Raw genomic sequence first — 18,859 nt, forward strand, 5'->3', positions numbered from 1 at the left:
ATGTAGAAGCAGTCACAGTCCAAACATTCAATTTTGTACAGACCTGTGTGATGAAGTGGGTTTCGTGTTCCAATGTTTTGGGATAATTTCTGTCCAATCTTGTTGTCTGTTGTAAAGGATATGCTTATGCCTTTTCATTTGAAGACATTGGCAATCTGGTATGAAATGTTACCCAAAAAGGGGATTGTATGGAAGATGTTGTTTTGTTTTTGTTTTTTGTGTTGTGATTCCTTTGCCATTATTGAGTGTTTTATGGTGTCTACTATGGAGCTGTTATAACCATTTTCAATAGCTGTTTGTTTTATTATTTCAATTTCTTGATCACATTTATCTTCTGAAAGTGGTAGTTGGATAGCTCTATTAATCATGTACCGGAATGCTGACATTTTGTGTGCTGTGGGGTGGCAAGAGGAGTTGTGAATTGTGGTATGTGTTGTGGTAGGCTTCATCCCACATACCACACACCACATGGGCCTTAACACCTGAGGTCATCAGTCCCCTAGAACTTAGAACTACTTAAACATCATACACATCCATGCCCGAGGCAGGATTCGAACCTGCGACCATAGCGGTCGCGCGGTTCCAGACTGAAGCGCCTAGAACCGCTCGGCCACACCGGCCGGCATCGTTGGTCCACTTCTGGCCTTTATCCAAGCTGTTCTTCGCCTTGGCCTTGACTGATAGAGTTGTCGGAAGTTTTCTTGCAGGACACCGTGCTAAATTCTGTTTAATTGTGACGTTAGATCATTAAAATCCCGAGATGGTTTGAGGGTTGTGCTCACAATGCTCCAAACGTCCTCAACTGGGGGGAGATCCGGCGACCTTGCTAAGGTAGAGTTTGGCAAACACGAAAACAACCAGTAGAAACTGTCACCTTTGTGCGAGTGAGTGTTATCGTTCTGAAATGTAAGCCCATGATGGTTGGCCATGAAGGGCAACAAAACGGTGTGTAGAATATCGTCGGCTTAATGCTGTACTGCAAGCGTGCCGCGGATCACAACGGAGGGGGTCCAGCTATGAAAAGAAAAGGAGCATTATGGGCAGAGCCCTCCAACCACCTCGCCATCTGGGGATTTTAACGATCTAGAGCGTCATTTGGACAGAATTTGACACGATATCGCTCAGGAGAACATCTGACAACTCTATCATTCAATACCAAGCCGAATAACTGCTTACATAAGGGCCAGAAGTGGACTAACGCGTTATTGAATTTCTTAGTTTGTGACAGTCTTGCTCTTTAATAAATCGTCCAGTTTGTCTGAAACTGTAACCATTTGGTTATCTGCAGACGTACATCACATCTACTGATTTCCGTCCCATTCGGATAATTGCTTCGTGATGCGATTTTTTTTGTCTTGGACTGTAGTATAGAGCGAGAGGATATTAGGGAAGGCATGCACCAACCATGTCCATTGTTGAGACCAGAAACAAAGAGTAATTCACTATCGTATCCACACAACAGTACGCAAATAATTTGAAAAACTGGTCGAAAACCCACACAGACAGATACATCATTGAACAAATTGCCACAGAATTGGAACACCTGAGGAACACGTAACTATATCTTACACACTGATATGAGTTTCTAAATTGCATTATAGTCTACCTTCACATGCATTTAAAGGTACACGCAGAGTACTTTAGAAAGGTACATTTTACTTTACTTAATTTTCGTTTTGAAAGTGCCTGCAGGCTTACATAAAAAACAAAGAGTTCGCCTGTATTTCTGTCTATGAACAACCAGGCTTACAACAAACTAAAAACAATGATAGCCAAAGAAATGTCAAAGAAAACCTTAAAAGAAAATTTATTTCGAACTTGATTTGGGAGTTGAAGCAAATGTGGAATCACAACGAATTTATCTGCCAAGACTACAGCGAAGTTGATGATTTTTCAATTTTTGCCAAAAACAGGTTGTAATTTGAATGTCTTATGTCGCTGTCCTGAAACAGAGACAATTTCAGGATGTGTACCACACAGATATCCTCTTTGAAGATGTAGAACGTATTTTTTTCTTTAGTATGTCACAGTGGCAAATATTCGAAAGTGAAATAAACTTCATCACGAGATGATTGAAAAACGAATTGTTGCGAAATATAATTTAAAAGCAACAAAATGTACATTTATTTAATAAATGACAGGGGACTGCAGCAACGAATGTTTTTGGATTTCAAATTTATCTATTATTCTTGACGTTTTTCATTCACAGATGACGAATAAATATTTCTATTCTTGTAAACGAATAATATTTCGAGTAAATAGTTTTATTTGTTATTCACGAATAATGAATAACAATTTTTATTTGTATTCATGTTCGTCATTGAAATAAATTTTGCCTAACTCTGGTTTTTGTTTAACTGGTAAAGGAAGCATGTATACAGTGGCTTCTACAATGCTGCAATCATATTGTCTTGCATTTGCTTTCCCTTTGAGAATAGGAATTTCGAATCTCAGAAAATTAAGCAGAAGCATTCTTTCATAATTCAGTTCAAAGTGCAATTAAATACATTTTGTTGCACTATAATATTATTTTTAGTGAGAATGTACTTCCCGTCCTTAACTTTTCTGATAGGTAGATAGGGAGCGGCCTACTGATGGTGAAAAGAGAAGCAATATTATCCAGTTTTATGTAGCATCAAGTTAACATGCGCAATTATAGTGAAATATGAAACGGTAAAATGAAATTAATCAACACTGGCAATACAGTGCGTAGGAAAGAAGGAAAAGGATATGTAACTGCATAAAAATCCGAATTCTTGTAAGAAGAGATAATATATGGGACGAACAGGGGGAAATCATCGCGGGGGAAGGCGAACTAAACATTTCGATTCCTTATCAATATTTTAGGAAGCTTCTGTGCTCTGTAAATGAATCATATAACGCACCAGGCAAACCAGTTTTAGTGTTCCAGTGTTTGGGGCCATTATCAAGAAGACAGGACAGCAGATGCTGAACGAATTCGAAGACGCACTACTAGGACCGCACCACATCACCATAGTCCATAAAAAAGTGTATCAGAGATTCACGAGGAACTTGAATAGGAGTTTTTGGCCGAAACATAACCTTGTTCTCAAGAAATCTTTTTGAGTAAATATAGATAAACGATATTAAAGGAAAACTGCAAAAATTCTGTTGTCTCCAGTGTGTAAATAGATTTCGCAGATAACATTGGAATAAGAGTGCGTAGAGCACGTATTGTGGCAAACAGTCAGCCATTTTTCGCCTCGATCGATACACGAAGAGAATGGGATAGTAAGTTGTTAATATTTTTCTACCCTCCACCATACACTGTACAGTCGCTTCCTGAGTTTGTAAGTAAATCGAAAAGCACAGCTCTTCTTCATTATTCCATCATAAGGGTAATGATGTGTGATAGTAGCTAGCTCAAAATAAATTTTTCATTCATCCACACTAGTCTGCCTGTCTGGTTGTCGACCTGTGAGAGTTTGGAATTTCTTCCACGCAGTCTCATTACAACTGAGAATGCTTTCCAGCTGATTCACGCGGTAGGTGATGGCCTTATTCCTTGGAGATGTTGACTGGATACTTACTGTAGCAGTCGATCGATAATGTCACGATTGTAGAAGCAAAAAGAAAACACCGTGGCATCATACGATTTGGCAGAAATCACATTTACGCCGGTCAGCTGCTGACGCTGCGCGCACCTCACTGTTGCAGAGCGAGCAGTTGATGATGTCCGCGTACAGCACCTGCTGGCCGGACGCTAACCCTCGCTTCAAGAAGACGCTGCTCGTCTTCATGACGCGGGCACTGCAACCCCTCCAGTTAAGGGTCGGAAAACTGTACCCGCTCTCAAAGGAAACATACCTTCAGGTGAGGTCTATTACGTTATTACGATACATTCATTTCTGAGCATCTTATCGATATTAATATTCATACTTCTTAAGTTCCCGTACAGGATGTGCCACTACGTATCGAACCTACAGTTTCTTCCATCCACATGCACGAGTTCTCTAATGATCTGCTCAGTCCATTCTGCTTTGTCTCTCCTGCAGAGCCAACGACGCCGGATTCCCCATGCCCTTCAACCACGAACGTTTCCCAATGGTTCCTACAGAACTTTATCAGTAACTTCACATCCTAGTTAACATGTAGTACCTGAAAATCTATCCTGATGAAACCCAGGTAATAAGAATAGGACGCAAGGCCCGTTCTTTACGTCTTCATAATTTCCATCTCACCATCCATTACCATCCATTCCATCTTACTAATACACAAAAATATTTTGGAATAACTCCTTGATCCCAAACTAACTTGGCCCTCCTTTCAACTAACCACCCAACAAGAAGCTCATAATAGACTGCTAACTGTCCATAGATGAGGCTCAAGTCCTTCTGCCATCCTCTACGACTGCAAATCTTTATTCGAACCATCTTTACTTTCGCCAACATAATTTGGGTCTCTGTCCAACCGATATGTTACTAGCCATTACAAGTCCGATAAAGTGTTGCAATCACCTGCCCTCCCGTATACATCTTCTTTCTCCCACGTGCATCTTCTACCAGCTGATTAAATTTGTTCCTCTCTAAAATATAAATACAGGAAACTGCAACTGAAAGCAGTAACTTTTCTGAAATGCTTATTTATTCCATAAACCGGTTTTCGATCCTTTACAGGCTCATCTTCAGATGGTGTACACGAGATTACATGAATATTTCATAGCACAATGCTGGGTATTGGCTGTGTGACAAGAAGATGGAACATGCTTCATTGAGTATTGTTTATATGGCATTTTGGATCCGAAAATGATATCGGTACTTACTGCGACAGTATAGCACTCCGTCTATAGGCCACGAGTGGCCTACCGATACCATCCGACCGCCGTGTCATCCTCAGTGGAGGATGCGGATAGGAGGGGCGTGGGGTCAGCACACCGCTCTCCCACCACTATTCGGTCGAGTAGCTCCTCAATTGGCATCACGAGGCTGAGTGCACCCCGAAAAATGGCAACAGCGCATGGCGGACTGGATGGTCACCCATCCAAGTGCCGACCACGCCCGACAGTGCTTAACTTCGGTGATCTCACGGGAACTTTTATTTGTACCATATATATTTATTTAAATATATTAACAATGATACATTTAAAAAGACATTTTATTCTATTAACCTATTATATTTCTACTGTTGGTTAATATTACTGTCATTTTATAGGTTTTCGTTTTTATATTTTTTCCTTTTTCGTTTTTTGATATTGTTGTTCCTTGAACCCTTTTACATGGCCATTTGTCATCTTTTTTTGGGTAGACATTGCAGGACAGGCATAATAATTTATATGTAGCATTGACACGTTGATTTTGAGTTCATGTTTCTGTATGTCATGCACATGTGATGCCACAGGCACATTGTGCATTCTGGTTTGATCTCTTCCTCTAGTTTGCACTGTTAGGTGGGACAGTATGAGGGAAATATCACCATATTAGATGGAGCAGAAGTGGAAGAAACTATTTTACATATGCTACAGATTATATATAAATTGTAGAAGAGAGAAAATTTTGTCATATTATATACGAGAAGCAGAAAGCAGAGTTTGAGTAAACAATATAATTTTATAGGGCACATAGTAAATGAAATCATTTAAAAAATTATGAGTAGTTGGCACTTTCCACTAAGTAATGCTTGTATTCTAGACAATATAGTACAAATAATGAAATAAAAATAAAAAAACTGGTAGTACTACTGGGCATACTTTTGACACTGTTTTGGCTGCGCGCATGACAGATGTTCCCGGTGTATCCACTGCGGCAAGGCCGTTGCCTACTGCGACAGTATAGGCGAGATTGTTATTAGTGCTTATCTATCATCTTCCATTGTGATTGTGTTGGCAACGCATCACCCAATTTCCCCGAAACTTTGCTATCATCCAGTATGTGCTGTCGAACGGGTGTATGTTACAAATATCTTCACTTGCAGACGTAACATACTTTGATCAGAGACCCTCTTTTTGCTTGTAGCACCGTCGATGTACGGGCAAATGCTTTAATCAAAACAGACGCTAACACAAATTCCCAAAAATAAAGTAAAATTGTAGCTAATGTGTATGCACATGAACTTTACATTTAAAAACAACAAGACAAAATTTCACTAGAATTTTTTTTCTTGTTGTTTTTAAATGCAAAGTCCACGTGCATATACATTAGGGTGTAATTCACTGCAATTATTATAAATGTGCAGTCCTAAAGCATCGACGGCACACCGACCAGCACAACGCCGCGAAACGGCATCAAGCAGGCGCTCGCCCGTACGCCAATGGAAAGAGCGGGCAACGTCACGCATCCGGAAAACAGAGTTCTGGGCCCCCTATCAACGCTGATTTAATCAGCCGTCCATGGCTGGTTGGCCCCAGTTCGGTCGCCGACTTCGAGAGCATCAATACTGTGTAATAGGAAGACGATGCTTAGCCTGCATTCTGCGAGTACTAATAGGTTGTCAGTGTACTTACACGAAGGAGGCACAAAAAGTTAAGCAATGGTTCTCTTCTTTGTAGAATCTTAAAGTTTAATGTACATATCATTTTCTGTCTCCCACAGTAACTGAAACAACAGTAGCTTTATTTTATTTTTGGGGAATCATGTTAGCGCCAGTTTGATTAAAGTATTTGCTCATACATCTACTGCATTATATGCAAACCAAAACAGGTAATGTCTCTGATCAAAGTATGTTACGCCTTCGTGTGAAGGCGTTTGCAACACGCACCTCATGGACAGCACATGCTGGATGTTGGCAAAGTTTCGTGACTATATATATATATATATATATATATATATATATATATTCCCTAATCCGATGAGACCGATGACCTCGCTGTCTGGTCTCCTCCATATATATATATATATATATATATATATATATATATATATATATATATATATATACTGTGAAAAGTGAGTGATATGTGCCACCCATCAGTCACAGTTAAAGTTAACAGATGAATACCAATAACAAAGCCACCCATACAGTCGCAGTAAGTACAGAATTCATTTTTGTACTCAAATCACAATATAAATAATATTAATGGCGAGGCCTAAAGCATGTACCATTTTCTTGTCATGAAGTCAGCACATGGTATTACGCTATGAAATAGTCATGTAACTTCCTGTGCACCCCATGACGATGAGAGTGAAAAGGATCGAAAACCGGTTTATGGGATAAACAAGCATCAGAAAAGTTACTGCTTGCAGTTTTCTGTATTTGTACTGAATAAACACTAGTTCTTAAGCATTCGTAACACATATGTTCAATCTCCTCCCCCCCATGAACCATGGACCTTGCCGTTGGTGGGGAGGCTTGCGTGCCTCAGCGATACAGATAGCCGTACCGTAGGTGCAACCACAACGGAGGGGTATCTGTTGAGAGGCCAGACAAACGTGTGGTTCCTGAAGAGGGGCAGCAGCCTTTTCAGTAGTTGCAAGGGCAACAGTCTGGATGATTGACTGATCTGGCCTTGTAACAATAACCAAAACGGCCTTGCTGTGCTGGTACTGCGAACGGCTGAAAGCAAGGGGAAACTACAGCCGTAATTTTTCCCGAGGGCATGCAGCTTTACTGTATGATTACATGATGATGGCGTCCTCTTGGGTAAAATATTCCGGAGGTAAAATAGTCCCCCATTCGGATCTCCGGGCGGAGACTACTCAAGAGGATGTCGTTATCAGGAGAAAGAAATCTGGCGTTCTATGGATCGGAGCGTGGAATGTCAGATCCCTTAATCGGACAGGTAGGTTAGAAAATTTAAAAAGGGAAATGGATAGGTTAAAGTTAGATATAGTGGGAATTAGTGAAGTTCGGTGGCAGGAGGAACAAGACTTCTGGTCAGGTGACTACAGGGTTATAAACACAAAATCAAATAGGGGGAATGCAGGAGTAGGTTTAATAATGAATAGGAAAATAGGAATGCGGGTAAGCTACTACAAACAGCATAGTGAACGCATCATTGTGGCCAAGATAGATACGAAGCCCACACCTACTACAGTAGTAAAAGTTTATATGCCAACTAGCTCTGCAGATGACGAAGAAATTGAAGAAATGTATGATGAAATAAAAGAAATTATTCAGATTGTGAAGGGAGACGAAAATTTAATAGTCATGGGTGACTGGAATTCGAGTGTAGGAAAAGGGAGAGAAGGAAACATAGTAGGTGAATATGGATTGGGGGACAGAAATGAAAGAGGAAGCCGCCTGGTAGAATTTTGCACAGAGCACAACATAATCATGACTAACACTTGGTTTAAGAATCATGAAAGAAGGTTGTATACATGGAAGAACCCTGGAGATACTAAAAGGTATCAGATAGATTATATAATGGTAAGACAGAGATTTAGAAACCAGATTTTAAATTGCAAGACATTTCCAGGGGCAGATGTCGACTCTGACCACAATCTATTGGTTATGACCTGTAGATTAAAACTGAAGAAACTGCAAAAAGGTGGGAATTTAAGGAGATGGGACCTGGATAAACTAAAAGAACCAGAGGTTGTACAGAGATTCAGGGAGAGCATAAGAGAGCAATTGACAGGGATGGGGGAAATAAATACAGTAGAAGAAGAATGGGTAGCTTTGAGGGATGAAGTAGTGAAGGCAGCAGAGGATCAAGTAGGTAAAAAGACGAGGGCTAGTAGAAATCCTTGGGTAACAGAAGAAATATTGAATTTAATTGATGAAAGGAGAAAATATAAAAATGCAGTAAGTGAAACAGGCAAAAAGGAATACAAACGTCTCAAAAATGAGATCGACAGGAAGTGCAAAATGGCTAAGCAGGCATGGCTAGAGGACAAATGTAAGGATGTAGAGGCCTATCTCACTACAGGAAAATTAAAGAGACCTTTGGAGATAAGAGAACGACTTGTATGAATATCAAGAGCTCAAGCTCAGATGGAAACCCAGTTCTAAGCAAAGAAGGGAAAGCAGAAAGGTGGAAGGAGTATATAGAGGGTCTATACAAGGGCGATGTACTTGAGGACAATATTATGGAAATGGAAGAGGATGTAGATGAAGATGAAATGGGAGATACGATACTGCGTGAAGAGTTTGACAGAGCACTGAAAGACCTGAGTCGAAACAAGGCCCCCGGAGTAGACAATATTCCATTGGAACTACTGACGGCCGTGGGAGAGCCAGTCCTGACAAAACTCTACCATCTGGTGAGCAAGATGTATGAAACAGGCGAAATACCCTCAGACTTCAAGAAGAATATAATAATTCCAATCCCAAAGAAAGCAGGTGTTGACAGATGTGAAAATTACCGAACTATCAGTTTAATAAGTCACAGCTGCAAAATACTAACACGAATTCTTTACAGACGAATGGAAAAACTAGTAGAAGCCAACCTCGGGGAAGATCAGTTTGGATTCCGTAGAAACACTGGAACACGTGAGGCAATACTGACCTTACGACTTATCTTAGAAGAAAGATTAAGGAAAGGCAAACCTACGTTTCTAGCATTTGTAGACTTAGAGAAAGCTTTTGACAATGTTGACTGGAATACTCTCTTTCAAATTCTAAGGAGGCAGGGGTAAAATACAGGGAGCGAAAGGCTATTTACAATTTGTACAGAAACCAGATGGCAGTTATAAGAGTCGAGGGACATGAAAGGGAAGCAGTGGTTGGGAAGGGAGTAAGACAGGGTTGTAGCCTCTCCCCGATGTTGTTGAATCTGTATATTGAGCAAGCAGTAAAGGAAACAAAAGAAAAATTCGGAGTAGGTATTAAAATTCATGAAGAAGAAATAAAAACTTTGAGGTTCGCCGATGACATTGTAATTCTGTCAGAGACAGCAAAGGACTTGGAAGAGCAGTTGAATGGAATGGACAGTGTCTTGAAAGGAGGATATAAGATGAACATCAACAAAAGCAAAACAAGGATAATGGAATGTAGTCTAATTAAGTCGGGTGATGCTGAGGGAATTAGATTAGGAAATGAGGCACTTAAAGTAGTAAAGGAGTTTTGCTATTTGGGGAGCAAAATAACTGATGATGGTCGAAGTAGAGAGGATATAAAGTGTAGGCTGGCAATGGCAAGGAAAGCGTTTCTGAAGAAGAGAAATTTGTTAACATCCAGTATTGATTTAAGTGTCAGGAAGTCATTTCTGAAAGTATTCGTATGGAGTGTTGCCATGTATGGAAGTGAAACATGGACGATAAATAGTTTGGACAAGAAGAGAATAGAAGCTTTCGAAATGTGGTGCTATAGAAGAATGCTGAAGATTAGATGGGTAGATCACGTAACTAATGAGGAAGTATTGAATAGGATTGGGGAGAAGAGAAGTTTGTGGCACAGCTTGACCAGAAGAAGGGATCGGTTGGTAGGACATGTTCTGAGGCATCAAGGGATCACCAATTTAGTATTGGAGGGCAGCGTGGAGGGTAAAAATCGTAGAGGGAGACCAAGAGATGAATACACTAAGCAGATTCAGAAGGATGTAGGTTGCAGTAGGTACTGGGAGATGAAAAAGCTTGCACAGGATAGAGTAGCATGGAGAGCTGCATCAAACCAGTCTCAGGACTGAAGACCACAACAACAACAACAACAACATGTTCAATCTCAAATTCCTGAAAATTTTTTGAGATCTTACATTTCCTGTAAATCTGAATATCAAAACCCTATTTTCTCCTCTGTCTCCTACACCATGAGGCTGTTAATGTCCCTATACAACGGATCCTTGTGTCCTTCCGTCTCCACACCCTATGTATCATAACCTAAGGAAACAGGCTCTCTCTTCCTAAACCTGAGCTCTAAGGTAACGTTTATTAACCCTATCAGCTATAAGCCTATAGTCCGCACTGGAAAGAGAAGCCCTGAGAGTTGAGGTGAGCTTGGCGTGGTTTCTCTACCACAATGAACCGTGTAACGTGATTTCGTTTACCTCTCTATACCAACGCCTTGTCGTTGCCGAGGCTCTATAGACGACTATTGTTCCCATTTACGTACCTTCGATACGTAGTGCTGGGTGGCACGAATTTGACCTTGAGATACAGACAATTATCCTGATGGAATACCGAGCGAGGTGGCGCAGTGACTAGCACACCGGACTCGCATTCGAGAGGACGACGGTTCAATTTAGGTTTTACATGATTTCCCTAAATCGCTCCAGGCAACTACTGGGATGGTTTCTTCGAAAGGGCACGGTCGACTTCCTTCCCCGTCCTTACCTAATCCGATGAGATCAATGACCTCGCTGTCTGTTATCCTCCCCCAAAACAAGCCCAACCCCTGCTGGAACATCACACCATCATCGGGTAAAACATGAACAATGAAGGAATGCAGATGGTATGAAATAACGTTCACTTAATCGACAGCTGTAATGTTGACTTCAGTTACTAACAGGTCACACGAAAGTTCACGTGAATGTCTACCTCCACTGGCCAACGTCCATGGCGCGGTATATATTTCGAGCAGTTTGTCTCATGGATGACAGGGTATCTGCACACAAATATCGACCTGGTCTAACATCAAATGGGGTTCATTCGACCTGGTGACGCATTTCAATTAATCCACGGTCCAATCTCGACAAGCCTGTGCTCATTGTAGTGGTAACTGATGATTTCATTACATCAAAACTGGAAAACGTATGGGTCGTATGCTCTGGAGCCCCGTGTTCCAAAGTGTGCTGGGCGGTGTGCCGCGAAACACTTGTGCCTGCTGCAGTACTGCAGTCTGTCGTCAGCGTGTCAGAATTCGGTCAGGTAAAAGAGTAACAAAGAAACGTAAAATCATTAGGCATACAGTTCTTTCTGTATGTATGTTTTTCAAGATTCAGAATTATCATTGCTTCGATGTATTCCCTTGTTCTGCCGAACTGTGCATTATCTGATTCACCGTTTACACAGGACAGGAAAACACTTACCAGTTTGAAACTTCCAGGCAGATTAAAACTGTGTGCCGGACCGAGACCTGAACTCGGGACCTTTGCCTTTAGCGGGCAAGTGCTCGCGAAAGGCAAAGGTCCCGAGTTCGAGTCTCGGTCCGCCACACAGTTTTAATCTGCCAGGAAGTTTCATATCAGCGCACACTCCGCTGCAGAGTGAAAATCTCATTCTGGAAAGTTACCAGTTTGATTAAAAAAAGGAAGACACTTTGTTTTCATACGATTTCTCAGAAACACATGTCAGCTATTTATGCCATTAGGAATGTCACCCACATTCATCCATCACTTTCGATTCTTCCAAAAAGCTACACTTTACGACTCCTACTAAATCAAGTACAGAGACTAAAACAATATTTCAGTTAGAAGTAGAAAGTAAAAGAAAGCGTTGGTATTGAAAAACTGTTATAGCGGATCAAATAATATAACATTATTTTGTCTCATTCGACTAGTTTTAAATATGAGGACCAAAATAAATCGCTGATTTTTGCACTGATCAATACACTTTACCATTATTTTGCTACTAACATCTACAGTTACGTACACCACTCTTTGCTATTGAATTAAAACTCTACAGCTAACACACTCATAGCAGCAACCCCTATTCAATGAGACCATCATGGTGTTTCTTAAAGACTTTCATGTAAACTTCATGTAAATGTACTTTCATTTGGAAACAAACCACAAGTTTAAGCATTTTAACTTCTGCCTTAAAATTTTGTATACAGTCATATCATAAAAATATGGGCAAAATGCATCTTAAATTTCACTATTGATGCCCATGACACTTCTCGTGGTTTCTTTTCTCTAATTTGTGAATTTCTCTTTTTTCCCTTAGATATAACAAAGATAAAAATTGGAGCAAAATCCTCTGAATTTAGTTTTTATCCGAGACCAGAGGCTTCACGAACTAAACATTCGAGTGGAAATTATTTTTCTACGTAGCCTTTTAGTGTTGTTACTTTTCTTTTCAAGACAAGGGCCGAAACACTACTTCTTACCGTATTTTATTAGTGGAGAAAGCTGTCGCCCGCATTGTAAATTATGCAAGAAAAGTTACAGACTTCATATAGTGGACTGAAAAACGAAAGACAATGTAATTAACGTTTGATAAATTTCCACACACTTAAGAAACTGTCATACAGGGTGTGTCACTAACTATTGCCACCAACAATAACTCCGAAAGTATGATAGGACCTGAAAAGTTTCTGGGACAAATGTTGCATGGGAAAACGGGGGCCATAATATGACGTTGGTTTTTTGTTGTTAGGTGGGATCGCGTCAGAGATATGAAGATCAACGTAGGTTTTTTTTCCATGGGATGCTACAGTTAGGAATTAGGTACTTATTTTCTAATAGCGGCTATCGAGACGAATCCAATGATGTGTAACAGTAATGTGTTTGAAGGTCAAGGTGACATGAACGTCCTTTTACAGAAAGTGTTCGAAGTGATGACCATTGGTATCAATGAAGAGCTGCAATCTTCTTGTGATAGATAAAGTGGTATTATCACTTCGTCACTTATCGAAGCACCTGCTCTGACAATTCTCTCTCGTGTATCGTGCAAATAGTAAATATTCACCGAAGACGGTGTATTCATCTAGCGTGTCATTGACATGTAAACACCATCCGACTGTTTCGCAATACGACAGTAATAGCAACGGTAAGATATGTATCGTCGAATCAAGCGAATGTGAATGAAGTATTCCTTCGAAGAACAAGTCGATATGGTTCTCATTTACGGAGAATGCCAACGAAATTCAGTGAGAGTTAGAGACTTATACGCTTAAAGATATGCTCAGCGTACTCACCCTGCACGTAGTACATTTAAATATGTGTATGATAAATTGAGAACAACTGGATCCTTAACGCATCGGAAACATATCCGGCGAAGGAAAGTTACCAACGAGAAAGTGGAAATTGGTACTCTTGCCACTGTGGTTCGAGTTCCTTGTGTTAGCTCTCGTCAAATCGCAAGGGAATCTGGCATGAAACAGAGTAGTGTTGTTCGTGTTCTGCATCGCCATAAATATCATCCTTACGTATCAGTCTCCACCAAGAATTAACTGGTACGGATTGTTTGCGTCGCACTGAATTCTGCCGATGGGCTCAACTTCAAATTCAGAGGTATGACCCATTTATTAATATGATTTTATTTACTGACGAGGCTGCATTCACGAACCATTCTGTTCCTTGTTACTAAAGTTGTTTCTTCCAATAACAGACCTAATGTTTCTTGCAGGAATGTGGTGTACTTCCCACCATTAAGATTTCCTTCGATGAAATAGGGGCCTATAATTCTATCCTCCAGAATCCCACACCACACGTTCACCGACCACAATTTTTGGTGTGGAACTTGCCGCAGCCAACATGGATTTTCAGTTGCCCAATAATTCATGTTATGCAAATTACCATTTTATGGTTCGTGAATGCAGCCTCGTCAGTAAATAAAATTGTATTAATAAATGTGTCATACCTCTGAATCTGAAGTTGAGCCCATCGGCAGAATTCAATGAGACGCAAACAATCCGTACCAGACTGATATGTAAGGTTGATATTTATGGCGATGCAGAACACGAACAACACTACCCTGTTTCATGCCAGATTCCCTTGCGATTTGACGCGACTAACATAAGGATCTCGAACCACAGTGGCAAGAGTACGAATTTCCGTTTCCTCGTTAGTAACTTTCCTTTGCCGTATATGTTTCCGATGCGTTAAATAGCCAGTTGTTCTCAATTTAACATACACATATTTAAATGTACGACGTGTAGGGTGAATACACTGAAGATATCTTTCAGCATATAAATCTCTAGCTCTCTCTGAATTTCGTTGGCATTCTCCGTAAATAAGCAGCATATCGACTTGTTCTTCGAAGGAATACATCATTCACATCCGCTTGTTTCGACGATACTAATCTTACCGTTCCTATTAGTGCTGTATTGCGAAACCGTCGAATGGTGTTTACTTGTCAATGGCACGATAGATGTATATACTGTATTCGGCGAATATTTACTATTTGCACGACATACGAGAGAGAACTGTCAGGGCACGTACTTCGATAAGTGCCGAAGTGATAAGAAATACCATTCAGTCCATGAGAAGAAGATTGCAGCACTGCACTGATAATGGTCATCGCTTCGAACACCTTCTGTAAATGGACGTTCATGCCACCTTTTTGACCTTCGTTGACCTTCAAAGACCTTACTGTTACATATTGTTGGATTCATCTATAGCCGCTATCAGAAAATAAGTACCAAACTGTGGTGTGCGTACTGTAAGACCTTCGGTACACACACCATCAGATTATTTGGCTTGTCGATCTAACGAAGTAGGCGAGTGTCAGCAATATGTCTCGTGGTCTTATCGTGGTGTGTTTATCTTCTGCCGTTAGGTCAGACGATAGAAATGCCACTTGCACGCTTAGAGTAGCAGATTGACGGTGACCAACTTTAAACTGAACTTGATTAATTTTCACACACATTTATTAAAATAATAAAAAGCATAGACGTTACGTAACTTGATTCTGGATGCTGTTTACAATTGACAATCTGAAGTTCCTTTGGTCTTGGTATGTTAATCTTATTCTCACATATCTCTGATACTTGACAAAGTGTCTATTCATTTATCTTCATGGCTATGTACAGGAATATGATAATCTTATCAGGCGCAGACTGAAACTTGACTATAGACTGGTTCACACAAATGCAGACTAGTGCAGACTGGTAAAGACTGGAGCAGACAAATGCAGACTAATGCAGACTGACTAATCGGAGGTCTGTACACTCGTTATAATACCTCGCGCATTCAGGTATCACTACACAAGTGTGATCCGCGAGCAGAAAAGGTTCTACATAGCAACAATCTCATTGGCTGCATTACTTATTAATACGCGGATCGGCGGAAGCAGAATTTGGTCCGTCTCTAAGGCAGCGCCATCTCGTAGTGCGAAGACGGACGAGCGCTGCGTCTGCGCTGTTGTGCTTAGTGGGGCGCGCTCTAGTGAGAAAGTTGTGTACGTGCTGACTACGCGGAACTATGTACACAACACAAACTACAGCATCCCATTAAAAAAAAAAACAAATTCACCTTCATATCTCTGACACGACCCCACATAGCAACAAAAAACCAACATCATATTATGGGCCCCATTGTCCCATGCAACACTTGTCTCACAAACTTTTCAGCTATTATCATACTTTCGGAGTTATTGATGGTGGCAATAGTTAGTGACTTACCCTGTGTACAAAGATATTACCAAAATTTTGTTACTTTAAAATAACTTAACACGTGGAATGTATTATCACTTCCCCTCAAATACTTTTGAGTGAAATCATTCACTGAAGAGACTTTATTACTGGAATTTAAAAAATCATGGCATAAAATACTACAAGAAAGAAAAGTTAAGATTTACTCTGTAGGTCGTCTGCAACCAGTGTCCACGAATCAGGTGATGAAAATGTGGTTTTAAATATAACGAAATCACGTTCTATCGATCTTATTTATCACCTATGGCCAAATATAAGGATCGCTGACTGGCATGTGCGATCTCCTGTTTTGTCACAACTGTTAACACTTGGCTGGCTTCTAGCACCAATGGTAGACATCATCGCCTGGAGATGTGGAGCAGGTGTTCTATTGAAATATCGCGAAGTCTTAGTCACACCATTCCACAAAATGGCCAAGAGTTTTAGCAAAAAATCTTTCACTTCTTCTATGGTAGCCTGTCTAGTATATATCTGCCCTTGTCTCTTTGTTTTCTTCCAACTAGCAGCTAAACCAGTTAAAACAGAACGGTGCTCACCTTCTGTAAGGTAGAGGATTCGAAAAAGTCCAAAAATTATGTGACTGCATCGAGAAACGAAGCCTGCTGCTTCCAGTACGACTAGCGTTTTAGTCCTTCACTTCCCATGTGGTACTAGTAGAGGCAGTAGCAGCAGCAGAATCATAACCCTTATTTTTTACCACAACACAACTCTTATTGTTTAAATCTAGTTTGCAACTTTAAGACGTTAGGTAAAATCAGCACTTTGTGATGCGAAAGTAACTGGTCGTCTCGTATGCTATATCACACTGTTTTTCCATTCCTTGCAAAATGCAGTCATTGAGATAACTGCAAAAGGGCGAATTAATAATGCCATATAAGATTTGGAGACCAGTTGAAAAATAGGAATACAATTCAATCAAAAAAAGTAGTGCTTCTTTCAACACCACCCCTAAGTACATGAAACATTTCGTTTGTAACCTCATAGACAAAAACAATATATTCTCTTAATAAACAATCTTCTCGAAGCTTTCTTGAGTCTTTTTCATTGCGAGGACAATAAATTGTATAAATGGATCTCTGAATGCAATATCTGATATTCAGTACCTTTTTAACTGTGCCACTAGTTCTGTGACATTTATATTGTAACCTCTGCGTAAGCTATTCAGTTTCGACAATGTTAAGAAAAAGCAGAATCTAATACGGGTAAGTATGTGGAACACTTTGAATGACCACTAATGTCTACTTCATTTTTACAGATACTGAATGCGTCCTACTCTCTTTTCAACTTGGTGTTCCAAACGAACGGAAGAAATTAATAAGATGACTCATCGACGTAATTTACCAGCATACATTTTCAGATATTTGAAGGTTGAGATTTAATGCCATAAGGATATAAGAGAAAACCATTATCAGCAAAACAGTTACTTAGAGCTTTTATATTTCCACAAAAAATATTTCAATGCCATTACTTTAGTTTTACAATGAAGTGTCTTTGTTTAAAGAGGATTTTGTAACCAATTCATTCGCTTATGGACTTTGTCACAGCAATTCTGCAATTGTAGTTTAGACTTCTCATCGACGTGAAAACAGTGTTACTATAAATACTTTCGTTATAAACATAAAGTCCAATTTTAAACTTTATGCAACATAATCAATTGAAACTTTATTTTGGGAAAATGTTTCTAAAGTGAAGTGAAGTTTATTTTTCTTATTAATGACAAAAAGAACAAAAGTAGCCATACATTAGTGAACACGAAAAGATAAATAGCAAATGATCTCTCTCTTATTTTGACTTTAATTCTATTACTACATTGCTCATAATCCTAGAATGAATCCACTGGAGCATATGTTGATTTATTGCACCACCATATTTGTGAATCTAGAGTCACATCTGTCATTGAAAATTCTCCAAGCCACTTTTAACCAGTGTTAGAAACTCAAAACACCAAAGTGATTTTCGTCCAGCTATTAGATCTGCTTCTACCTGACCCATACTGCCACCGAATTGTAACACAAAAATTAAAATTTTGTGACTGATATGACATTCAACTCCCAGTTTGTTGAATTTATTCACCAGTTTGTTGAATTTATTCATATGTACGCCATTTTTAACGATTTCTGTGTAAACAGCAAGGAGAATCACCACATACATGAAAATGCTTTACACACCATATTGGCTGTAAGATGGCACTGACTTTAGCTTTACTATGAATATCATATGCAGTAATTTTTCTGTATTTATCGTAGCAGAAAATGAATCACATTATCTCTGAATATTTGAGTCTACTTATTTCTACTTTGATGTTTGAACGCGAAGTTATTTTACCCTCTCCCAAAGCTGAACATTTTATTCTGAATATATCTGATCCATTTTAGCATTATCTTTCAAATTGAATTTTACACTGGTTTCAGTTTTATTGACTATCTATATCATATGCACACTTTCTGGGTGTTTCATTAATCTCTGTCAAATACTTGAATTATTGAGTAGTTGTAATACATATTCCACACAGTTCACACACTCCCTCACTTTCCTCTCTATCTCTCTCGCTCTCTTTCTCTCTCTTTCTCTCACTGAACACACACACACACACACACACACACACACACACACACACACGCACACGCACACACACACACACACACACACACACACACACACACACACAAATATGCCTATTCTGTTTCTGTCGTAGTACATAACAGTGCAGCAC

At 39.7% G+C, this 18,859-nt stretch overlaps 1 protein-coding gene across 1 annotated transcript in view; it reads left to right on the forward strand.

Moving 5' to 3' along the window:
- LOC126456536 (odorant receptor 43a-like) overlaps nucleotides 1-18,256 on the forward strand; it is a 177,533-nt gene extending 159,277 nt beyond the window's left edge. The window contains exons 7-8 of the mRNA XM_050092319.1: nucleotides 3,679-3,834; nucleotides 17,402-18,256. Coding sequence (XP_049948276.1) covers nucleotides 3,679-3,834; nucleotides 17,402-17,461 — 216 coding nt within the window. The 3' untranslated portion in view covers nucleotides 17,462-18,256. The remainder of the gene's footprint in view (nucleotides 1-3,678; nucleotides 3,835-17,401) is intronic.
- The last annotated feature ends 603 nt before the right edge of the window (nucleotides 18,257-18,859 follow it).

The sequence above is a fragment of the Schistocerca serialis genome, chromosome 1 (assembly GCF_023864345.2).
Source record: "Schistocerca serialis cubense isolate TAMUIC-IGC-003099 chromosome 1, iqSchSeri2.2, whole genome shotgun sequence".
NCBI lineage: Eukaryota > Metazoa > Arthropoda > Insecta > Orthoptera > Acrididae > Schistocerca > Schistocerca serialis.